We start from the raw sequence: 26,124 nt of genomic DNA on the forward strand, positions 1-26,124 counted from the left end.
ACACTTAATCAGATAGCTGTGGGCAGTGATACATAGTACTCCTTTATCAGCTGTTATACCTACCCATGTCTGATGGAAGGGCAGAGGTTTCTGAAAGTCAACTCCCAGGTGCTTTTGGTGTGGCTCTCTCACCAAATAAGCTGCCTCTAGGAAAGAGGTCATGACTGAGGAGGATGGGTGTCTACGAGAATAACAGTTGCTTTCTGAGCAGATACTCAGGCTGGTGACCATGAGAAGCAGATGGTGTTCTTTGTTTGAGATGTCTGGTACCAGAAGAGTTTTTTTGGTATGATACTGGAATATAAATACAAGAATCTGATGGTGGCTCTGAAAACACTGAGGGGGGTTACAGGAAGGAAGGGTGTGTGTGTCACTTTTCCACTCTAAAGAATTATACTACATGAACAGGGCTTGATAATTTGTAATGTGAAATTAGAGGGGTACCCAGTAAGTCTTTTGGCCAAGGAGGTCCTTGACTTTTGGAGTCCCCTTGGTGGATCCAGTCTGGTCTTACACTACAGAGATGAATAATCCCAGTGTCAGATGCGTACAAAAATGCTGAAAGCCCTTAGATGGGACTTGGTAGCACTTTTCCACCCACTACGAGGTTGGGAGGAGCGAGGCCTGCATGTGCCAACCACAGACTCTTGCTGGGTCTAGAGTACCCTCATGGATTGGAAAGGCAATTCTTGTGGGCACAGAGGAGCTGAGGATATCAAACAATTTATGGCCATTTCCTTGGGATCACCATCTCAATGATCAATGTGTCTGCCAACCTTGACAGCAGCTCCTGGAAGGCTCAGAAGTCTTAGATGGCTGGTGCCGCGGTGACTGCTTCCTCTGGGAAAAATATTTTTTTAGGCGGAGAGGTAGCTGGAGTGTCTCCCGAGCTACCTCACCAAAAGGTGCCTCCAGTTTCAGCTATTCAGTTTCTCTAGCTATTGATGCCAACAGCAATAGAGATCTCTTCACTGGGAGGTGTGAGGCAGACTCTCCTCCACGATCTCTAAGAAAGTTGGCCCTAATAAGGCCAGTATGGCCTTGGCAGCAGATTGTACTGGTACTGATCACCCAGTCTGGCCCTTCCATTGCCAGTCCTGCCAAGCACTACAAAATACCTTTTGTGTACAGTCTCTCTCTCATGCAAGGGTAGCCTACTCAAGAGGGAGGAGGAAGGGCCTAGTGATGATGAGAAGTAGATCTCTGCAATGGAGGCACAAATGGATGCAGTTCCAGTGTTTATGGTGGGACTGATGCCAGCACCGGTTTAAGTGACAGAGTGAAAGAGGCTCATCGAAGGCTTACTTCAGGACTGGGAAAGGCAAGTTGTTGGCATGAGAGCACGTGTTCGTGTCAACACTGGTACAATTTTCTCTCAAGCCTTCTTTGCTGCTGGTGCCCCGACACCATCCCTCATTGCCAAAGACTATTTCAAGAGCTTATCTGTGGCATCAAGCCCCCCTTGCGGGATGATCTTGCTGAACACTGAGCTACATTGGGATTCTGCTCAGGAACATTGTCCAGCCTGAGAAGAGGATTGCACCACTCTCAGCACACAGATCAGCACCAATGTAGTCAGTGCAGACAGTGATGTGGTCAGTGTTGAGGATCTCTGTTCTGGTGCCAACTGCCTTGGCGTCCTTTCAGGTTTCTTCTCAGTGCTGAAACCAGAGGTGTACGGTCAGTTTTCAGCAAGTGCCCCCGCTACCAGTCTTCTTGGTTCCAGTATGGAGTATGTCTCTATTGCAGGCTCAGAGGTTACTTTCATGGACTGCTCTAAGAGGAGCAACTTGAGCATTATTTCTTGGCATTTCCAGATGTTGGATGAGAAGCAGCAGCAGATGCACTTATTATGAATGTGTTCTGAGCCAGAAAAGGCATCTCCCGCATCCATTGATTAAGGATATTAGGCCCTCACAGGAAGGAAAGGGATTAAACCCAGCATTGCTAAGAGTTGGTGTGAAGTGCCTCACCCTGCTGCTGTACAGTGGGGTCTCCCCCTTTCTTAAGTGGCAGGGAACCACCAACAAAAAGTTGACTAAAAGAAACTTAGAACAAAAAGGAGAGGAGGTCTGACAGTTCAGGTTGTGTCTTGCTGCCATGGGCAGTAAGATGGGACAGAGGAAAGTTTGGGCTTGCTCCACCCTTTATGCTTTCCCACAGGACCAGTAAGCACATACGTTGCCCTGCTGCATACGGCTATTCAAAGATTCTGAGCTCGCGCACAATGTGCATACACACCCTACAGTGCGATCCACAAGGACATAAAAAACACTGAGTTATCTGAGTAAGTGTTCAGACTGAAAAGTGTTAAACATTTTTATTTTAGTGACAAGATGTTAGCATGCCTCTGTGTATTATGATCTGGAGCGGGGTGATCTTGTGTCTTGAACCAAACACAGACCACCTTGCCACACAAATCAGTCACCTTTAAAAGCTCTGTAAGGAGGCCCTGTTACTTTAACATACCTGTCAGAAGATACATGGCAGCATCTGTCCCCAAAACTCGACTGTCCCCATAAAGTGAAGTCTATATCTTACAGGATCACAAAAGATCCTTCAGCAGGAAAAAATCCTAAAGGAGAATATAGGGTAAAGCTCCTGGGTTCAGACACAAGCTTGATTCAGTTTTATATTTTTACCATTTCCTCATAATACAGCACCTATAATATTTACAGAGCAATTGGCTTCCAGGAGACATTTGTCAAATCCCATTTAGAAGTGATAATGTCTAAAACATCTGCAGCTGGTTATAGTACATCTGGAAAATAAAGTTGTCTGGCCCTACCACTGCCAGTGTTTGAAAAGAAAAATCAAAACCATATGCCTGATCTTAGCTTAGTCTCAAGTAATCTACACTTTATAAGGTAACTTATTGTTAAATTTTTAAAGTCCCATGAATTGGATTCTACTAATTGGACTTCATGGGCTTTTCAATGTGATTTTTTTTTTTAAGTCCCTACTCCCACAAACCTTGCTAGTTTTATTCTGTATTACGACAGCATTGAAGCATCTTCTAATAAGTTTTAAAAAACACGTTATACACAATATAGCTTCCACTCCAAAACTCAGTTTCCCATAAATGGGACTATTGTTTTCCATGGGGTCTCAACACCAACATGGGTGAGTGTCTTCCCCCTGTAGGAGGTATTTTCCTACTTGTACCCTCTCCTCCTCTTTCGCAGGCTGGTAGAGTCTTCCCAGTGAAAACATCCAAAACTGGAGGAAAACAATTGACACTTACACTACACTGGTCTACTCGAGGCACTTGGAGAAGTTGGATTGGTTTTCTACAATGTAGCAACTAGGATTTTTTTTAATTTAAAAGTGTTTTTAAAATAGTAATGGAGAGACTACGCAAAAAAGTTGGCAGGTGGATTCGTGGGCTGACATAATATCTGAAACAGATTGGATTTCAAGGTTATAGCATCCCTTTACATTTTTGGTGTCTCATAGCTTATATATTTGCACAGTGCTAAATAGGAATTTTTCACAGAACAATATGCGAATGTTTCCTTTTGAACATGTGTATCGTTTGCAAATAAGTTCACAAGACTTGTGACCAAGATTATTTGGGGGGTGTACAAGTTGAATCTTTACCCCTTCGAGTTGCAGTACAAACTAGTTGAATTACTGTACAAATCCACCCCCCCCACCTCCTCCCACACACACTTTACATTTAACTCAAGTCAAATCAAACCTCAGTTTAGAGCTTCCTTACCAAGCCTGGTTGTTCCTAAGCTTTCCCTCTCTGACATCCTCTTGTCCTGGCTCCCTAGTTTCCCCTGGCCTAAAGAAACACACCCGACCCATTTATATATGGGTGGGAGCTAAATGAAGCCATCATGACTCTGATTAACCTGAATCCTAATCCAGAGGTTCAGCACAATACTATGGCATGTCAACAGAACTCCTCTTTCTTGTAGTCTTAGTCTATCATCCTGTTGTGCGGTGAGAAACAGGGAGAATAATGCCTGCTACAAATTGTACACAAAATAAAATTTAAAATGTTGGCTCAATATTGCAGTCAAAATGAACTGAGAGACTAAGTCTGATCCATTTCTCCTACCCAAGAAAACTCCCATCAGCATTTTGTCACCTACTGATCAGAAGGAAGTGACAGTTAAAAATATGAAAAGGTGTACAAGGCAGGCTTAGGCCAGATCTCTTCATAAGAATGGCCATACTGGGTCAGACCAAAGGTCCATCTAGCTCAGTATCCTGTCTTCCGACAGTGGCCAATGCCAGGTGCCCCAGAGGGAATGAACAGAACAGATAATTATCAAGTGACCCATCCTACCGCCTATTCCCAGCTGCCGGCAAACAGAGGCTAGGGACACCATCTCTGCCCATCCTGGCTAATAGCCACTGATGGACCTATCCTCCATGAACTTATCTAGTTCTTTTTTTCCCGACTCAGTAATCAGAACACACTGCTGCATTGGAGATAGAATCTTCCAGAAATTAAAGCAATTCATTAAAAACCTTCTTGGACTTGTACTGAACACGGAGGTAAAGTGAATCAACAGGGGAGACTCACTAAAACTAGAAAACTGACTTCATCTTCAGGTGAGAAGTTTTACAATGAGATGCTATCAAAGAAAGTGGCAGAAGAGGTCAAACACATACCATGGTACTCCGTGTGAAATTTAGGAAGGTTTAAATAAATCTCCTTTATTACCCCCCATTTTCTAAAAATATGAACTTTTAAGCAGTTGCACGTAGATAACCGCAGTCACTTAATTACCTTTAAACAATGACATGACGGGAGTCTTTAATCTCAATTAAAAATCCTGGCTAGCACGCTTAGATATATAACAGAGCTACCTCCCATACTAGTTCTTAGGACTGGTTGTACATTTGAAGGTTCATTATTAATTTTAAAAGTGGGATAACCAGCTAGTCCTAACCTTGCCAGCAACACTTTCTTTCATTGCCTGACCACTTAGCAGGCTCTCCTATGCATAACAGTAATTGCATGGCAAGCAGATGAGATACTGCCCTTTCTTTAAGGGCAGATTATTAAAAGGGTAAAATATTATGCTACTGATATGTTAATTTTTTCTTAGCATTTTGTGTCTGATATCATCAATGATTTACATTTAATGAACTATACAGATTTGGCTTATCTAAGTGGTCTAACAGCACCACAATGTCCTGCCAAGAAGATATAACAATTCCCAGTCTCTGTACTGGAGAGCTGGGCTCTACTCTAACTTGTCCCTGCGACTACTCACAGCTTTTCCAGAAAAAAGCAGACCCAATTCTTGGCAGTTTCACAGCTTCACAAAAGGTTCTGAATGGCAGCAGTGCAAACTGACAAGACTTGAGTCAATGTTTACTTTAATTCCTGAGGAAGTCTATCTACAAACTAAGGAATACAGCATTTCATTGACTTACATATGGTCTCATGTTTGGAAAGTTATCTTCATAATCACATGGGCTAAAATCAACAACAAGAGATGGAAATTTAGGTTCTGTAGAAATTAACAGTACTCACTAGGGAAGGATGCTTACAGGCCCCTGGCAAAGTCGCTTTTTCAAGCTCTGATTTTGAAGACAAATTCGGTGTCTATTTGAGCCAAAAAAAATCCAGTTTGGGAAGACTGATGCCTATCATCTCTCAAATGTAGTCATATTTTTATAGGCTAAGAATTCTACCCAGACTCAATCCAAATTGAGTCCTCTCAAAACTGGGTCTTCTCTTCATTTGTTTAGAAGGAGCTCAAGAAGAACGAGCTTCAGCTTTTGAGCAACTGCCGCTTCCACTCAATTCACAATAGATGGGGTAATTCCTACTCCCATAACCATATTTGGAATTGTGTTAAAATGCACAGGGCTCAAAAATACCAAGCTGCCAATAGAAATGCACTTACAACCCATATACGCCTTGCATATTTAAAAAGCAAAGTATTAGCATAAACAAGAAAATATGCCAACATCTGCATGCTGGCTTATTCTATTATTCATGACATGTGAATGAGAAAGCAAGCTCTTTTCACAGATATTGGTATAGAAGTGAAACACAGGCCAGTACAATTTGTATTTATGGTACAGCCTTTTAAGGGCTTGTTGTCCCAAATCATTTAAAGTGCATTAAATACTTGACCACAGCAACTGTGCGGGCTGCCAAGGACTTGTGACAATAGATTCTACACAAGACAATTTTCTTTAAGAGTATAGAAACTGTCATGCAGAATATCAACAAAATGTTTTAGAGTCAGTCAAAGGCTGCAGAGAAAAAAGGGTTATAAGTGGCTCTAACTTGGACAGAGTTCCATTTTTGTCTGGAGTAGCACCATCTAAGCTCAAACCACACATCCCATGGGATTTAATCTCAAAGCTCCGCATGGAATGCATTTCTAAAATATGCCTTGTATCCATTACCATCAGCAAAGAGCTACAACTGCAACATTGTAAATACCCAAAAATGGCTGTTAATGGCTGTGTCAGTCTGCAAAATGCCAAATGGCTGCAAGAAGAGAACATTATCTATTTCATTCTGACTTGACTGCTATAGCCAACTCTTCTGTGGACTGCAAAGAATCCATCTATTTTGAAAGGGATTTGCTATTGGCTTTCAATGATTTCAAGGAATGATTGAAATGTATTTGAGTAACTTAAAGACTTAAATCTATTTTTAATTAAGACAGCATTTAAAGCCATTTTCAGAACAGTTGGGAGTCCCACAGAATGTGTTACACAGCAGCCAAGGAAGCTTGCCACGTGTAAATACGCTGAGATCACACATGGCCAAGGAGGAGGAAAGCCAACAATTCACAAGGGTGTCACGCACTTTCAGTAAAATGTATTCATAGGTCATTTGTTAACTTTTTAACTACATGGTGGAGTGGTAAAAATACATATAATGTACTTCTGTCAATGTCATTGTGCTTACTTACCCCAAGATGTGCATATACGTTTTTTGCCGTATTATTCCATAAAGTTTGCATTAGCCAAGCTCTGGCCACAGAGGGCTTGAATTATAAGTATTAATTGCTACTTATTTGTACACTGGAAAGGTATTACTCCACACCCCAAGCTAGGTTATAAAATACATATAATGCACATATATGCACTATAAAATACACTGCATTATACAGTACCTTTTATCTGAAAGGCAGAAAGCACTTGTTTACAAGCAGGCAGCAGTCAACAATACTTAAGTCAAAAAGAAAGAAACTGTCTGGATACAGATGAACTTTTCTTTTACTATTTAGAGATGGTTTAGGTCCCTTGAAATCGGAATTGCAAGTATTTGGATAAATAGATGGAGAGACTGTTTATACTGAGCAGTAAATTATCCCCTGCTGAAGAGCTGTTTTGCAACTTCCATCAACTACAGCCTTATGTGAATTAAAGCAGATATCCAACAGCATTCAGTAGAGAAAGCAGTTAGAGGCTGGGGAAAGTCCATTGCTCACCACCACTGGGATATTACTGCAACAATGGTTCTCTAACTATAGTCCATAGCAAAAGCTCAGAACAATTGGCTGGTCCCCTCTCCATGTTTCTAGCTGCTAAATTGCATTAAAGGACAATAAAACATTTACATCCTCTCCTAGTTAATCTCTTCCACATAAGCAATTGCCAGGTGTTGCACATATGTTCTGCAATTGCCCATGGAAAGCGGAGAGATGGTCCACACAATGAATGGAAGGGAAGGTGTCCACAAAAATCTGCTAAGTCGTGATCCACTCTATAAAAGAATATGAAAATTACTGTATTATAATACCACTATGCTAAAGTGCCAACGTAGTTAGCACTTGGAAGCGAATCTTTAGCTCAACGAAGCCCAAATAGCTAGGCTGGACTCTGGGTAGATGCGCAAGTGCTACGATGGACAAAAGGATATCCTTTCCACACGACAAAGTTTCCCCATGGAAGCTACTTCAATCCCATGGCTGTCTTCCATGCCGCCTCTACACAGCCCACTTGTGAGGAGGAGTCAGCAGTAGTTCTTCCGCCCATAAACTAGCCAGCCCCACCTTACCCCAAACCCTTGCACAGTAGAACTACACTGATTATATTGCATATTTATTTTATATATTAATATTGGCCACAAAACCACCGTATCTGAGTGCATGGACTACCTTCGTAGCAGAAAGCAGAAGGTCGAATTTGTCCCTTCATGAGTGGATCTAAAAATGAAGAACAGTTTACTGATTAGACATACTCATGCCGTAGCATGACATTTAACCAATTTACTTTATTTCATGTAAACATGAACAAGAAAGGTTTGATTTTGCTAGACCAGGGAATGGTACAAACCTTCCCTAGACTGATTCACTTTTGACCTACCCAATATGGTTACTTACACACTAACAAGCCTGCTTTGTGCTCTTCCACAGCCAACCCATCACCCCCCAGAGAAAGGCAGTGCTGGTGAAACAGAAGCCGATGGCAAAGAACCAAGAACTTGTGGTGCTGCAGAAGTCTGATCCCAGCGATGGCGCAGCTCTACATAGAGAGGATTTAGCTAAGCCTCTGTCTTTTGACTTTAACTCCTGCGGCAAGCTAAGCCACTTCCCTCCAAAGTTCAGTCTTCTAGGAATACAAGCCAGCATTTGTGACTACTGCTCCCGCTGCAATAACTCCTTCTGGAAAGCTGTTTTAGAGATTTTATTTTGCTGAAGGGTATTGTTTAAGTGTTTCCACCATTTTGGCTGCAGATCAGAGTAATCTCTTGCATGCTGACTACAGGCTGTCTCGGTTGTTCTGCAGACTAATGGGAAGAAAACTTGTAAGCTTTTTAATAAAAAGCTACAAGAACTTGTCAAGATAGATGCACGACTCTAAGCAACAAGAGCTTATTGAAACCCTTGTCCTCCACCTTTCCCCACTTTGTTTTTCTTGTACTGTCTTGGTAGAATGTGTTTAAATTTTAAGTTCTTTGGAGCAGAGACCTTCTTCTGTAAGGAGTTTAGCACAATGTAGGTATGAAGCAGATATATTAAAAGTCAGTGTAGACTCCATGTGCAAACTTGTAAACTTAAAATACTGGGATCTATTTTATTATGTTTAAGAGCACCCTATTGCCCAGCAGCTTTCAGAGGTCACCTACATTAGCCATAGGCTACTTGAGAAGAGGCTGCTCAAAAAGTAAAAGTTTAAGCTTTAGAAACTCTTTACCTAACCATCTGAAAAAAAGATATGCCCCCACCTCGCCATGCAATTCCTGTCCTTTTTAATTAACTACCTAAAGGAGAGGATTCATTACATAGTTTAAATATCCAACGAACAGAGCGACGCATTATACACCTCTACCCGGATATAACGTGATCTGATATAACACAAATTTGGATACAATGCGGTAAAGCAGCGCAATGGGCGGGGGGGCAGGCTGCGCTCTCCAGTGGTTCAAAGCAAGTTCGATATAACGTGGTTTCACCTATAACATGGTAAGATTTTTTGGCTCCGGAGGACAGCATTATATCGGGGTAGAGGTGTACATTGTTCTCATTTAGAAAGCTGAATCAATCCTAAGAGAAGTCTGAAGGAATGCCTAACATAGTGAATGCTAATGGGAAGGGGGTAGGTTTAGAACAGGGGTCGGCAACCTTTCAGAAGTGCTGTGCCAAGTCTTCATTTATTCACTCTGATTTAAGGTTTCACGTGCCAGTCATACATTTTAACATTTTTAGAAGGTCTCTTTCTACAAGTCTATAATATATAACTAAACTATTGTTGTATGTAAAGTAAATAAGGTTTCTAAAATGTATCAGAAGCTTCATTTAAAATTAAATTAAAATGCAGAGCCCCCCGGACCTGTGGCCAAGTACCTGGGCAGTGTGAGTGCCTCTGAAAATCAGCTCACATGCCGCCTTCTGCACACATACCATAGGTTGCCTACCCCTGGTTTAGAAGATAAAATAAAAAAAGAACAAGTTAAAAATCACTTAGAAAAGTTAGATGCCTGTAAGTCACCAGGGCCTGATTAAATGCATCCTAGAATACTCAAGGAGCTAACAGAGGAGGTATCTGAGCTTCTAGCTATTATCTCTGAAAAATCATGGGAGACAGGAGAGATTCCAGAAGACTGGAAAAGGGCAAATATAGTACCCAGCTATAAAAAGGGAAATAAAAACAACCCAGGAAACTACAGACCAGTTAGTTTAACTTCTGTGCCAGGAAAGATAACGGAGCAAATAATTAAGGAAAACATCTACAAACACTTGGAAGGTGGTAAGGTGATAGGGAATAGCCAGCATGGATTTGTAAAGAACAAATCATGTCAAACCAATCTGATAGCTTTCTTTGATAGGATAACGAGTCTTGTGGATAAGGGAGAAGCGATGGATGTGGTATACCTAGACTTCAGTAAGTCTCGTACAATATTCTTATCAATAAACTAGGCAAATACAACTTAGATGGGGCTACTATAAGGTGGGTGCATAACTGGCTGGATAACCATACTCAGAGTAGTTATTAATGATTCCTAATCCTGCTGGAAAGGTATAACAAGTGGGGTTCTGCAGGGGTCTGTTTTGGGACTGGCTCTGTTCAATATCTTCATCAACGACTTAGATATTGGCATAGAAAGTACGCTTAAGTTTGCAGATACCACCAAACTGGGAGGGATTGCAACTGCTTTGGAGGACAGGGTCATAATTCAAAATGATCTGGACAAATTGGAGAAATGGTCTGAGGTAAACAGGATGAAGTTTAACAAAGACAAATGCAAAGTGCTCCACTTAGGGTGGAACAATCTGTTTCACACATACAGAATGGGAAGAGACTGTCTAGGAAGGAGTACAGTGGAAAGGGATCTAGGGGTTATAATGGACCACAAGCTAAATATGAGTCAACAGTGTGATGCTGTTGCAAAAAAAGCAAACATGATTCTGGGCTGCATTAACAGGTGCGTTGTGAGCAAGACACGAGAAGTCATTCTTCCGCTCTACTCTGCGCTGGTCAGGCCTCAATTGGAGTATTGTGTCCAGTTCTGGGCACCGCATTTCAAGAAAGATGTGGAGAAATTGGAGAGGGTCCAGAGAAGAGCAACAAGAATGATTAAAGGTCCTGAGAACATGACCTACGAAGGAAGGCTGAAAGAATTGGGTTTGTTTAGTTTGGAAAAGAGAAGACTGAGAGGGGACATGATAGCAGTTTTCAGGTATCTAAAAGGGTGTCATAAGGAGGAGGGAGAAAACTTGTTCACCTTAGCCTCTAAAGGATAGAACAAGAAGCAATGGGCTTAAACTGCAGCAAGGGAGATTTAGGTTGGATATTAGGAAAAAGTTCCTAACTGTCAGGGTGGTTAAACACTGGAATAAATTGCCTAGGGAGGTTGTGGAATCTCCATCTCTGGAGATATTTAAGAGTAGGTTAGATAAATGTCTATCCAGGATGATCTAGACCAGGCCTGCACAACTCAAAGCGGCGAGGGCCACATTCCTCCAAAGAAAACAGCTGAGGGCCGAAACCTCCCGGCCCTGCAGAAACACGCTCCCCCAGCACCTCCCAGCCCCGCGGAAACACCCCGCCCCAGCGCCGCCCAGCCCTGCAGAAACAAATCCTCCTTCCCCAGCGCCACCCCACCAAAACAGCTGTGGGCCAAAAAGGAAGGTTGGGGGTGAGGAGGTGATATTTGATTTTAAAACAACCAGGGGCTCCCAGCTGAAGAGGTGGCTGGGAGCCCTCAGGGGCAAATTAAAGGGCCCGGGGCTCCGGCGGCTGGGGGAACCCAGCAGAGCCGGCTCTAGGTTTTTTGCTGCCCCAAGCAAAAAAAAAGTTGGCTGCCCCCCGTCCCAGCCCTGGGCTGCCCCCTGTACCCCCCTGCTGCCCCAGTCCTGGGCTCTCCCCCCACCCACACCCCCTGCCGCCCCAGCATTGGGCTTCCCCCTTTCCTCCCCACCAGTGCCCTCCCCACACCCCGCTGCTGCCCCAGCCCTGGGCTCCCCCCCACACCTCCTGCTGCCCCAGCCCTGGGTCACTGGTAACTCGCTCCCAGGGTGGGTCATTCAGCAGGAATTTTGGATGTGCACAAAACACAGACAGGATTGGTTACTATATGGTTACAGAGCTGCAGTAAAGTGGGACAATTTTCAGCTTGTGTGATTGGAGGATATCTGGATGCATATTATAAGACTGTCCTCCATAAATGAGGAAAAGCTGAGATGCCTTTATTATTCTTTTGTTCCACTCTTTCTTTCTATGGGGAATTTGCCAATGCAATATCACTGTCTTCCTTTCAAACAAACAAAAAAGGCAATGGCTGTTGAAAATAGCAATTCCAGTCCTAATAAGCATTTCTTGCTCAATTTTATCCTACTTTTTCTACAGCAAGTTACAGTGGATCAGCATATTTGATTTGGGAGAAATGAAGTAACAGCTGCCCAAACTGAGCTTGAGCACTCCTGAATCCTGAGGTGTTCAAATCTGGAAGGCAGGTGCTGGGGGGAGGAGAGAGGCCTGTGGGCTCCACGGGGGAGCATGGCAGCAATGTGTCTGGAGCTGCATGGAGCCAGACACGCTGGTCTGAGTGGCACGGTAAGGGGCTGGGGTTGGAGAAGGGTAGGGGTTCCGGGGGCAGTCAAGGGACAGGGAGCAGGGGGGGTTGGATGGGGCAGAGGTTCGGGGGGGGGGCAGTCAGGGGACAGGCAGCAGTTGGATAGGCATGGGAGTCTCAGGGGTTCATCAGGGGTCAGGTAGGGGGTGAGGTCCTGAGGGGAAGTTGGGGGATCTCAGGAGGGGGCCGTTGGGGACAAGGCGAAGGGAGGCTTAGATAGGGGCTGGGGTCCCAAGGGGCAGTTAGGGGCAGGGGTCTCAGGAGGGGGTAATCGGGGGACAAGGAGCAGCGGCATTTAGATAGGGGGTGGGGGTCCTGGGGGGCAGTTAGGGCAGGGGTCCATGGAGGGGGCAATCAGCGGCTGCAGGCCGGGATTTAAGGGGCTCTGCGCTCCCCGCGGCTGCAGGCAGCCCAGAGCCCTCTGCCTCCCTGCCGCGGCTGGGATTCAAAGGGCTGTGGGCTCCCCACGGCTGCGGGCAACCCAGAGCCCTCTGACTCCCTGCTGCGGCTGGGATTCAAAGGGCTCTTGGCTGCCCGCAGAGCGCCGTGTACAGGGGATTCACAATCCTCCCGCGGGCCGCACAGTGAGGCCCGCGGGCCGTATGTTGTGCAGGCCTGGTCTAGACAGTATTTGGTCCTGCCATGAGGGCATGGGACTGGACTCGATGACCTCTTGAAGTCCCTTCCAGTCCTAGAATCTATGAATAAAAATTCAGCAGCACTAAGATGGTGTGAAAAACTCACATTGAACCACTCACTATAAGCTTGTGATGAAATTACATTTACAGATAAGACCGGTTAGAACAGAGAAGCAAAATTTTCATTAGTCTGCTGACATAATGAGATTGCTGGAGTCTACGCACACATTTATCTTAACAATGTATCAAGTAAGTTAGCTAATGAGCAAAAACACACAAATACCTTAGGTTCATTTAATTATCACTGAAAGAGAGGGGAAGGGATGAATCAATGCTTTATTGTTACTCTTCCGATCATAACCTTTATCTTTCTTTTAATGTCCAGGAGTGGCAACCTTTGGAGAGGCCACTTTACTGGTAATTCTGTTAAAAAATAGATTACTAGCAGGGAAAACCAGAACTCCACATGAATGAACCTAACTTCAATGAGTTCAATAATATTTGATAGCAGCCATGCTATTACTGTTAAGATGTGACATACAAATGAGGAAAGCGGATAGTCCTTTTACTACTAGCGTTGGTCTAAACAGGCAAAGAATTACAAGGAAACGTTAAGAGGTCAGTTCCCTTTACAACTCTGACAGGCTAAGGAGGAATCTAGATACAGGAATCTCATTTACGAACTGAGAAGGTTAAAGCAAAAAGGAATCACAAAGCCTTAAGAGATGCTCTCTGCATATTAGATGTTGAGAATTCCTAAGATCTTTAAGCATTGGTTTAGTTACCAGTGAAAACCCAAATGTCCCTTTTCATGAAGCTGGCAGAGTATGTGTGACAATATAAAGTCAGATTACTGTACTACCGGGAAAGTTGCTTTCTTGGTACAGGTGTCTGCAAGTCATTTGGCTCTTCAGGCACTTGCTACAGAAAGACTATTAGAAAGGGGTCTAAACTAATGTAATATTTCTAACTGGAGTTACTTTGTGAGAGAACTGTTTTCCATTTGAATACTGTACATTTTTCTCTTACAGATTTCCCCACAATTCCCGTGAAGTAGTTATTCCTCCCACCAAACCCCAGAAAATGTATTTCTACATTCCTAAATACTGAGTTACTTGTAAGTGATCATGTTATTGGCCAGAATGAAAAGGACTCCAGCCACGTAATGTACAATAAACAGATCTGAAAAAAGCTTCAAAAGCTGCTAAGTGGGAAAGATCTGTACAGAAAGTTTGTCGGTAGACAAGTCACAATGATAATGAGTACAAGACAGGAGTCATGACTAATGAATTCATAACTTGAATTTAGCTACGAATAAATTAGTTGCTTGCTATTGCAGTAGAGGAGGTAATTATGCCCACTTTAGCATCCACAGTAGCAAGACTAAAGCAGAAACCCCTTCTTCCAATGCTGCAAGCAGATGAAGGGTTTTTTTAAAAAAGCTTTTGAAAAACTTTAATTTATCTGGACCTGGGACTACTCCAACCCCAAGTTTCTTTCCTTTAACTTAAGCTATACATTAAAACTACTTTTGCCATTAAACACGTTTCAAAGCAGCAGCAATACAAAAATAACATTTTAAACACAATATGGGGCCTGTTATGATTTATCAGAGAAATACCCTGTTTTGAGCCATTCCCTATTTGAGAGATGTACAGGCAACAGGAAGTAGTACAGTATGTTAGTGAACTAGTCTTTCACCTTTGATGGCAAGAATTCAAGTTATCCTTCAGTCCCCATTTGCACATATCAGAAGGAACACCAGTTGGACATATTTCACCATGATTGGAAGCTTCTGGTCAAGAGAAAACCAAAGCAGGGATAAGCAAGGGTGTTACTTGAGAAGAATTAAGAGAAGGGGACGGTGTGGTGGTGAAGAGAAAAACGTTCATAGCACCAGACTGCACTATACTTCCATCAAATCTGTAGTACTGAGTCTCTCCTTTTCCAAGGCTTTAAATGTACTGCAATATAAACAGAAGAGGAAAGAAAGGTGCAAACAGCACGAGCATAAGTCATGCAAAGGGTAAAAAACAAGGTCAGCAGAAAAAGTGGTTTTTTTATAAAAACGGGAACTATATACAATATGCAGAGAAATCTACAGGAAAACAAAGGGGATGTTGTGTCTCGGCAAGTTAAACCTGCAATTACTTGCATTTCAAAAGACAGAAGCTTAAATATATTTTTACATTATTCCTTTCGTATTTTAAAGCCAATTCAAAAGCCACTACATTCCTTCTTCTATATTTTGCCCATTCAGCTTTTCCACACAGAGCCACGTTTCTCCTATTTTATCCTGCAGTGCTGGTCCCACTAATCACTAACATATGTTCCAGCATAGAGCATTTCCTTTGGTATGCTTTACAAAGAAGTGGTGTCACAAAGTAATAAGCATTGGCAAATATGGCCCGTCAGTTTTCATTTCAACAACTATAAAAACAGCAGAAGTGTGCTGGGCCCATAACTCAAAAGTTGATGGATCATAATCATCCTCTGCTAGCACCTAGCCCCCTTCTTTGGGCTAGATGACTGATTGAGGTCCCCTTCCAGTCCTACACTTGTACGACTTCACTGCATTAGGCAGGATAATACATAATACAACTGGCTCTGTGGATATGGGGAAACCGGTGGACGTGATATATCTTGACGTTAGCAAAGCTTTTGATACAGTCTCCCGCAGTATTCTTGTCAGCAAGTTAAAAAAGTATGGATTGGATGAATGGACTGTAAGGTGATAGAAAGCTGGCTAGATCGTCGGGCTCAACAAGTAGTGATCAACGGCTCGATTTCTAGTTGGCAGCTGGTAACATGCAGTGTGCCCCGGGGTCGGTTTTCTTCAACATCTTTATTAATGATCTTGATGATGGGACGGACTGCACTCTCAGCAAGTTTACAGATGACACTAAGCTGGGAGGAAGAAGTAGATATGCTGGAAGGTAGGGACAGGGTCCAGAGTGACCTAGACAAATTGGAGAATTGGGCCAAAAGAAATATGAGGAGGTTCAACAAGGACAAGTGCAGAGTCCTGCACTTAGGACGGAAGAATCCCATGCACTGCTACAGGTTGGGGACTGACTGGCTAAGTGGTAGTTCTGCAGAAAAGCATGCCCAAACAGTGAGCACAATATCAGAGGGGTAGCCGTGTTAGTCTGGATCTGTAAAAGCAACAAAGAATCCTGTGGCACCTTATAGACTAACAGACGTTCTGCAGCATGAGCTTTCGTGGGTGAAAGATGCATCTGAAGAAGTGGGTATTCACCCACGAAAGCTCATGCTGCAGAACGTCTGTTAGTCTATAAGGTGCCACAGGATTCTTTGTTGCTTTTACAGTGAGCACAATGACCGTTCCCGGCTCCCTCTTAGCTGCAACAGATCTGTCATAACAGGAACAAAAAGTAATGGAAAGGTGAGTTCTGTCACTGAAGTCCTCAGATCTGCTCCCAGTTAGTGTGTTCAAAATTAGCTATGCTGAGTAAATACATTAGGTACCATTTTTACAGTGTTGTTATTCAAAGTAAGACCTACAAGTGGCACACGTAACCCAATACAACCTGCTATGGGTTGGGTCCCCTGTATGACCTTCATAGATCTTACAAAGGCTTTGGACCTAGTAAGCACAAAGGGCCTTGTTCAATTGCTACAGAGAATTTGCTGCCCCTCACTTCTCCTCTATTTGATTTGACCATTTCATAATGGCATGAAGGCTACAGCTCAGTATGATGATTAATATGATAGCTCTGAAATCCAGGAGGCATCAAACAGCAATGTGTTTTAGCACCAACACTCTTGCTGATTTGTTGTTCTCTCTCATCTAGCACCCAAGGTAAACATCTCCATACAAGAGCAGATGGAAAATTCTTCAACTATGCAGATCTAAGAGAAAAAAAGCAAGGTTAAACACCTGTTGATAAAAGAGCTTCTTTTCACCAACAGTGCTCTTCCCACATAGTGAGGAGGCACTCCAGAAACTTTTCAACAGGTTTGCATTAGCTTGTGATGACTTTGGACTAGCCATCAATCTAAAGACAACAAGGACTATGATATAAAATGTGTTTGCTGCACCAGAAGTTTTAATAGCCAGCACAACGCTAGAAGTTGTGCACAAGTTCTGCTATTTAGCATCAACTGTATCAGATGAGCTCATCATCTAGAGATAGGTTAATTCTTGCACTGGAAAGGCAGCCACCACATTTGATCAACTGATCAAGCATATATGGGATAACAGAAAACTGACACTGAACACCAATATAAGGAGTTTAGCAGACATGCACCCTGAGCACATTGTGGTGGGTAGCGAAACCTGGCCCCCCTACAGCAGGCATGAGAGAATGCTAAACAGCTTCCACACTCGCTGTCTGCGTTGTATTTTAAATATCGACTGGGAAACCAAACTTCCTGATACCGAAGTACTTGAGAAAGCAAAATTGCCAAACCTAATCTCTATTCTTAAACACAGACATTTTTGCCACCTTGGTGCAGCTGCACTGATACTGAAAAACAAGTACAGATTATTTTTGGTGTAGATGCACGCCTACAAATGGGAGCTCTGCATTAAGGAAAGGGGTGATGGGAAAGTACCAAATTAGCTCCACGGCTGTTTTTCATAGATATGTTGGTATATAGCCAAACTGTTTTTACTATCTTTGCTTTAATTTAAGAAATGCATTGAATCAGACAGAACCCTATGCAGCACATAATTCTACTTCTAGTGATATTTCAGGCACAGTGTTATTGGGCAACATCTCTGGCTAAGATCTGACTTTTCAGAAAGGACTTGAAGGCTACCCATCTACGACACCTCTAAAAGTTATAGAGGAAGATTATATAAAAACAAGACAGGAATAGAGAACACTTGCGCTTAGACTGCCATTCAAGTAGTAACATCAACTTCTTCAGTTTTTACGTCAAACAGGATCTGCTCATACATGAAGTGTCCAAAGTTTCTTTTGCCTGCAAAGGCTGAATCATGACATTTGTACAACTGTCCTGATAACATCCACTGCTGCTGGTTATCCTTTTATTGTGACATAATTATATTCAACTGTCAGAGAAGGGGAAGGTAATAAAGAAATTCTAGTTACAAGTTTTGAAGGAAACATTTGGGGTCAACTTCATTATATTCTATGCAGGTTCAGCAGACACAACATTTAAGAATTGCCATTGATGGTAAGCTGCCGCCAATTGCTCATTCACCCAAAAGTATTGATAAACTATCTAGGAAGTAAATTTGTAACTAAGTTTGGTTGTACATAAATCTTGACAGTCAACATATGATCCATATTCATAGCAAAACAGAAAAACAGACAACTACATGATACGGTGTTCAGTGACATGATGTAAAAAGCAGATGTTTCAAGCCAGAACAGTTTTACAAACTGTCTTCATAATGATAAAAAAAAGTCTTCCATCAGTGAAGAGAAGAAAGCAAACCCTTGCATTTTTTTTTAAGCGACACACTGAGTCAATTTAAAGTGACTAAATACTGAGCCAGAATCTCTAATAAAGGGAAGGGACCTCAAAGGGCAAACATAAGGAAGAGTAACCATTTTAAGCTCATGCAACATAAGGTGCTTGGAATACAACCCACCTGTTCTATCTCTACATGGCTGTCTCAGCTAAGAGGAGTCATCTGGCATGTCAAAACTAGAAAGAAGAAATCCCAGAAAGTGCAATTTTCCACTCCCTTGTCTCAGTCAAAAATTCTATTTTGGTTCCATGCTTTAGCTCCGTTGTATGTTCCAAACCCCCCTGTAGCTTCATCAGTAGCAACTGTGCAAAGTTAGCCTTGTAGCTACAACCTAAAGCTCATTTTATTAAGCATCATAAAGCATCTGTGCTGCTTAAAAAGTCCAGTCCCAGAACAATCTCCCTGTTGCACAATCACACTGAAATAAGGGATCTTTGCCGATTATCATATTGAAAACAAGAGTCACTCTCAGAACAGGTTTGCTTCGTTGTAGCACTTGGACTTCAGTCCCCATGAGCATGATATAAAAATACTTGACTACAAAAGTGAAACTTTTCAAATCCTGCTTTATCAGGTACTGGGCTAGTCAAAGGTACAGTAAGTAGACAGTGATGGAATCTCAACAAGGTTTAGGACACCTCCCAGTAGTTGGGACAGGAGCTGGATTCTGTCAAGGCACTGCCACTGCATGAAGGTCTTTCATATCAGGCTTTGGTTAGTAGATATCTGATCAATTTGAAGTTCCATTTCCCATCAGCTGCCAGAAATGAGAAAGTTATCTTCTCTCCTCTAGTCCCCCCTGTCCCTTATGTGGTTATGGAGCAGGATGTCAGCTATTCCCTCCCATCACCCACCTACTGTTGCTTAGGTCCTCCTCCCCTGTGAATAGCTCCACTGCTACTGCTCACAGCCTCTCCCAGCAGCAGCAGCATGAAACTGACAATTCTTGACAGTTTCACAGCTGCTCAGGATTTGGAAAAGTAGGGTCACTAATTTTACTTTGTGGTTTCTTGACAGAGACATCAGCAACAACAGTAGCAACATAACAGGAGTACTTGGCAAGACAGACAAGAGAATTTTTATTTATTTTATGCTAAAGCTTTCTTTCTTCTGTTGATGCATAGAATGGAACACAGACAGGGATATATATATACACACAGACAGATGAAAGGGTGAATGCATGTGTATAATATAAACTTCCTTTTTTTCTTCTCTGTGTATATATAGTGTATCGTCTGTGTTCCATTCTATGCATCAGTGAAGTGCAGCTCAAGAAAGAAAATGCTAAAAAAAAAAATTTTAGTCTTTAAGTGCAAGCAATTCCTCTGTTCTTTTTGCAGATACAGACTAACACGGCTGCTACTCTGAAACCTGTCAGTAGCAACATAGTTTGGCTACTGACACAGGAAGACATCACATCACTTCATTTTCAGTTCACAACTGGAAGGTCATCTTTGCAAACATAGGAAATGTTTTAAAGTCGAACCTTACATTTTGCTAAAATGTATAGTTTAGTCCCCCAAACTCACCAGGTAAAGCTTTTTACTTAACTCAATTTTTCAATTATAAATACATTTTCAATAAACTTGTTTATGATAGTTTGACTATTTTCATCAGAAGGTGGATGGGCTTTGCTTTACTCTTCAGTGGAGAGCAACAAACTGAATAATCAATGTGATTTATATAGTTCCATCACATATACAAGTGAATTTAGAGAGTAAATATTATTGCTACAACCAGCTAAAGGGTTGCTCTGTAAAGCACCCACACTATTTGATGATAAAAGCTGCACAGACATCATAGTAGCTACTTCATAACAATACTGTTATTGTTTGGCAAATTCTAAGTAATACATAAAAAGCAAGTTTTCGTCCCCTGAAAATTTCCCCCGAAGATTACTTACACTCTATATAAATTACAGGGGAAAAAGAGATGGTGTTTTAGAAACCCTATACTCCCTTATGATACACTCTACAGACAGCAGAGATCTGGTGACTGTTACCAAAGAGGTATAATAATGAACTACAATTTAAACCATTAGAAGACTGGTTCTATGCAAGTATTTACCTAACATGAATCAACAGCCCACAAATCCATGTGGATAATAGTCAGCACTCACAGTACACTGGTGTTGCATGCAACAGAAGTATTTAAGCTATCCTAACATTCTTCAAACACCACCAGCAGAATCTCCATTCCCCAACAGTGAAGGAGAAACCCATTGTAGACTGCCAGATTTTAAGTTCTGGCAAGTATGTCAAGTTTTTTAGAAGCAACGAGACAACATCTAACAAATATACAGAAGAACCTCAATAACCAGCACTAGCAGGACCACCACCAATGGGAGTGGTAATGTCTGCAAACTAGAAAGTGATGGTGAAAGACTTCCAGGCATTATTGAGAAGATAGGAAGCTGGTATATCAAGAAACTCACACTCACCCTGTTCCCAGCACAGCAGTGAAATCTCATTTTTCTGTGCTAGAATAAAAAACAAATCCAAGAGACGATTTTAAATGTGGATTTGTGGGGTTCAGCTATATTTTGTTTTTAGCAGGTGTAGGTTGCCTTATTTTTTCCTATTTGCATCCCTATTTTTCTAATTTAAGTGACAGTTATGACAGAGCTCATGGCAGGGAAATATTTTAATTTGCACCACACACTGTTTGACCTACCATACATTTGCTTAAGCGAGAAAAAAAGATGAATACATGGTAAGATTTACAAACTTTATTACCTGAGTATCCTGAGATTTGCATACCAATTCAGTTATAAAATTTGAGGTTAGAATGTAAAACCTACTGAACTAGTAGCCTCGGTGGTTGTCAACAGAAGGGACAGAGCACCTGTAGGTTATATAGTCCCCACTAGATGTTCCTATGTTAAAAGCCCCCCCATTAGCACAGTTACATATAACGAGGAATAGAGAAGCAATAGACTTCTTAGTTTATAGTTTCTGATTATCAGTTATACCAAAATAATATGGTATAAAGATGCTTCTGAACAGGTAGTTAGTTGTAAAGTATAAACTCATTACATTAGTATCTCCAGCATCTACAAAGCCAGTGACTTCTTGTGGCCCTGTCCTCTTACACCAGAATAAAAACTTACATTAAGAGCTCCAAAACAAATCCAATGGAAAAAATAATGAATGCCAACAGAACTAATCTGTTTTATTCCATCAATATTCTTTTCAGCCAGCATCATGTTTCACCTGAGCATGCAAATATCTAAGTGATTAGCTGTCTACTCATTTATGTGGAAACAAATTAGCATAATCTTTCCTAGAATATATTTACATGGTTCCGAAATACTTAATTTTCCGATACATTTATCGGCCACTACAAAGATTAAACAGGATAAAATCCCTTGTATTGATTTGTTGCCATGCTAAAGGTAATAGGCAACACAAGGAAGACAATCAGACAGATCCCTAGTACAGTTTAGAATTTTGCATCTTTGTGTTCCCAGAACTGCTTTTTATATTTTAATCCAACTGTTACTTTGAACGTTTGTTCGGTGCAGTTATTCTGAAGAAAAAAAAAATCAAGTGACAGCAGTAAACATTATATCCTACCTAAAAGGGAATAAGACAGGCAGGTTTTATTGAACAGCTCAGTTTAATGCAACATTAAAGGCATTTCATATTCCACTTAGCCTTTTTATAAAATGGGACTATATGAAAAGCCAAAATTAAAGACAAAAACAGACAAATTTTTTTCCCTGTTCTGCCTACAGCTTTTTGAGGAGCACAGTATTCTACAAAGTTACAAGTTTTGCTGTTAACAAATCAGTTCTCTGATCTGGCTCCATCACAGACAACAGTATTGGAGAATGCCATATAGATTATCTGATTTACAAACTGGAAGCTGATAAATAAAGACGACAAAACCATTAATACTTATCAGTACTGAGAAGGAGATGCCAAAAGAGAAATGTGATGAGGCACCCTTGTGTCCAATAAAACTTCTTAATTAGTTAGAGGCTAAATCTATGACAACAACAAAACATTGTTTTTGCCTTCATTTCATTGCGGCTGAAGTTATTTGTGCCAACATAACCAACTTTCTCCTCCAGGAGAATTTCTTTCAGTGATAACAGGAGCTATTATCTTAGGGCCTGATCCTGCAAAGTTCACACATGCGCATAATTTTACTCATTCTTGCTGTAAAAACCCTATAATTCTGTGATTTGGTTTAAACAGCTGCAGAGATTATTTATGTAAAAGGTTATTTTGCACTGTAAGGAGATTAAGCAGCCTTTTACTCAATATGTTTAGCATCTTTCCTTTTATTTTCCTATATTAAAAATAGGATTTTAGAGTAGTTATATTTTTAGTGTCTGGAACAAACCCAGTTTGAATTATTAAGATTGTGAGCTCCTTAAGACAGGGATAATATCTTTTTTTTCTATTAAAGCAACAAGCACATTGTGGGTGCTACTGGAAGTTAATCAGTAGTAATATTTCAATAGCAACCAAGATATCCTAGGGACTTCCCACACACACAGTAGGCTTTAGTTTCTGCCCTGTATAGTTTAGAGTCAAAACTAAAGACAGGTCAAAATTTGGTGACATTTTTGCCATGCATCAAATAGGTGTTAAAATATTAACATTAATAAGACACAGAATATGAACTCCACTGTTCAATAAGGATAACATGAGATTCTTACATATGGAAAACTCAAAGATATCGGGGGGGGGGAGGGAGGGGGAATAGTGGCAGACCACCTCAAAGGAGCTTCACAGGCTCACTGATAATCCAAGATTAAGGCAATTCTACAGTGATGATTCTGAAAGATCAAAAGAAAAAAGGAATTTAGGATAATTCTCACCATATTTTCAGCCTTTAAAAACTTAGCTAGAAAATTATCTTATGTCCCAATCAGAAATTATAGACTTTCTTTTGGATAAAAGCCAGCTTCCTTTTCCTCACATTCTCCAACAGGTCACATGATTTTACATCTCTCTCCTCTTGACAGAATATCAAATTACATGAAGTCATAGAGCAATGGCCAGTTTGACCTGATTTTTATAATCAAAGAGCTTTACAAAAAGAGTCACTGCATACAACTGAAGTGCAGGTATAAGGCAGCAGCAGGAACTCCAAGCATTTAATATTCACTATGCAGATTTCTTAAAAAACTCTGCAGATTTCAGAAGTCACAGCACATACATGCATCATGGTATGTTTTATGTAAGCTGACACGGAGAGGTCCCCTTATCAGCTAAGAATACCACAAGGACAGGACTATAACCATGCCTGTATCGCTATACTATATTGTAAAGGATTCTACCAAGTACTTGAATCTGAAAATTCTTTTTGGGAGGGAATCGCAAATCTCCAGTTGGAGTCTTCCTCGAGAGCTCTCTCTCTTCCTCACTAAGGAGCAGCTAGGATCCCAAGTTTCTACACCTTCATGGCACAGTTGCAATGGCAAGTCTCCAAGGAGGTAAAGATTTAGACAACTAAGAGCATAAGTGATTCTGAATAAAGACAGCCTTGCAATGGAGAAGCTGAACTGATTTGATAGTTCATGCTCCTCAAGCCCCAGTCCTTCTTAATGACACAAAAACAAACCAAGAATGGGACAAAGAAGGGAACTCAGACTATGACAATCAAGAAGTGAGGGAGCTTCATTCAAGCCAGATAAAGCTATTTTGACACCGAACGGTCGGGTACCCAAGACACCCCCCATTAAACAAAACTGCATGAAGAACAAAGGTGTACCTGCCCCCCCCCCCATCACAGCCACCTCCTTGGAAAGGTGAATGTGGCCCCTATATCTCCTGCTCCTTCCCAAAGGATAAGGTGAACATTCAGATGGGCCTCCCCCATTCCTAACTCTTCCAGAGATATGGGGATGGGGACACCAGGTGGCCACTGCTAGCCCCCTTCATCCTTCCCCCATAGGGGATGTAGGAAAAGCAGGTAATATTTATTCCCCCCGCTGATCCCCACCTTTCTAAGAGGGCTAGAGAGAGGGAAGGTGGGGCACGAGACCCAACTACATTATCCTCACCCCATAAGGGAGGGAGAAATGGGGGGCAGGGAGTAGGGAAGGATGGGGGCAAGCTCTTCATCCCCACCACCCACAGGGAGAATCAGGGAAGAGGAGCATCCCTCTTCTGCCCCTTCCCAGATTCAGCCCAGGGACAGCCCGACTGCCGCCACCTCCTCCATCCATACATCGTACACAGGAACCTGCCCCTATAGGGGCAGCAGCTTCCCCAACCCATAGGAGGCCAGCTGCTCCCTTCTGCTCCGTATAGGAACAAGCTGCTCCCTTCTGCAGCCATTCCCCTCCGTCAAAGACCACTGCCCCCACACACCCTATAGGCAACTCCCCCCCCAAGCCCCTATGGTAGGAGCCATTGCTCCTATACATGACTAACCCCCATGGAGCTGCTGTCCCCCACCCCTCATGGAGGGAGCTGCTGTCCCCCACACTCCTATAGGCGACTCCTTCCTCATGGAGCCACTGCCACCCACATCCCTATACACAACTCCCCGCATCAAACCCCTGCCCCGCACGCCCTATAGGCAACTCCCCCCCCCCCCCCAGCCTCTATGGCAGGATCCGCTGCCCCCACGCTCCTACTCATGACTATCCCCCATGGAGCCGCCCCACGCCCCTATAGGCGACTCCCCCAGGCTCCTATGGAGGGAGCCACTTCCCCCACACTTCTATAGGCTACTCCCCCTCCATGGGGCCACTGCCCCCCCCGTCCCTATACACGACTCCCCCCATCGAACCCCGCCCCCCACGCCCCTATAGGCGACTCGCCCCCAGCCCCATGGAGGGAGCCGCTGCCCCCCCCCGGCCCCGGTCCGCCGCTCACCTGCGCCTCCCCTCCGGCTGCCGCCGCCGCGGCCCCCCCCGCGCCGCCCTCCAGCTGCCGCTCCCGGTAGAGGGACCAGAGCCCCACGTTGGGCAGGAAGACGAGGGCGGCCAGCGCCAGCCCCACCGCCTGCAGCAGCCGCTTCTGCTTCCGCCGCATCGGAGCCGCCGCCGCCGCCGAGCCCGACCCGCCGCCCAACTTTCCCCGCGCGCCAGCGCCGGAGAGCTCGAGCGAGCCGCAACTCCGGCACTTCCGCTCCGGGGGGCGGGCGCTACCACTCCCACCGCGGGGGGGGGGCGGCTCACAGAGCGCCCCGCCCCCCCGCCGGCCACACCCACCGCACCGGGCTCCCCTGGCTCCGTCCCCTCCCGCGGCGGGTGTGAATGGTACCGACCGGCCCCGACCTGCCGTTCCAAGTCTGGCGCTGCAGAGCTGGTAGTGAACAACTAGGGGCTGAAATTGCGGGGGGCAGGATCGGCCCCTGCGCTCCCGAGTCCCCCACACCCGCCCACCCGGCAGGGGCTGAGCAAGCGGCAAAGGCTGAGGTTGCGAGGGGTGCAATGGAGCAAAGTGTTAGGAGTTGAGGAGGTGCACGGTGCAAAGCGCTGGGGTGCAACCGAGCAAAGGGCGAGAGGTGCCCGGGGTGCAGGAGTGCACAGGGCGAGGGCT

General features: G+C 43.2%; 1 protein-coding gene across 1 annotated transcript in view; it reads right to left on the reverse strand.

Moving 5' to 3' along the window:
• GALNT10 (polypeptide N-acetylgalactosaminyltransferase 10) overlaps positions 1-25,704 on the reverse strand; it is a 121,197-nt gene extending 95,493 nt beyond the window's left edge. The window contains exon 1 of the mRNA XM_039485196.1: positions 25,456-25,704. Within this exon, the coding sequence (XP_039341130.1) occupies positions 25,456-25,614 (159 nt within the window). The 5' untranslated portion in view covers positions 25,615-25,704. The remainder of the gene's footprint in view (positions 1-25,455) is intronic.
• Between the last annotated feature and the right edge of the window lie 420 nt (positions 25,705-26,124).

The sequence above is a fragment of the Mauremys reevesii genome, linkage group 8, assembly GCF_016161935.1.
Source record: "Mauremys reevesii isolate NIE-2019 linkage group 8, ASM1616193v1, whole genome shotgun sequence".
Lineage (NCBI taxonomy): Eukaryota > Metazoa > Chordata > Testudines > Geoemydidae > Mauremys > Mauremys reevesii.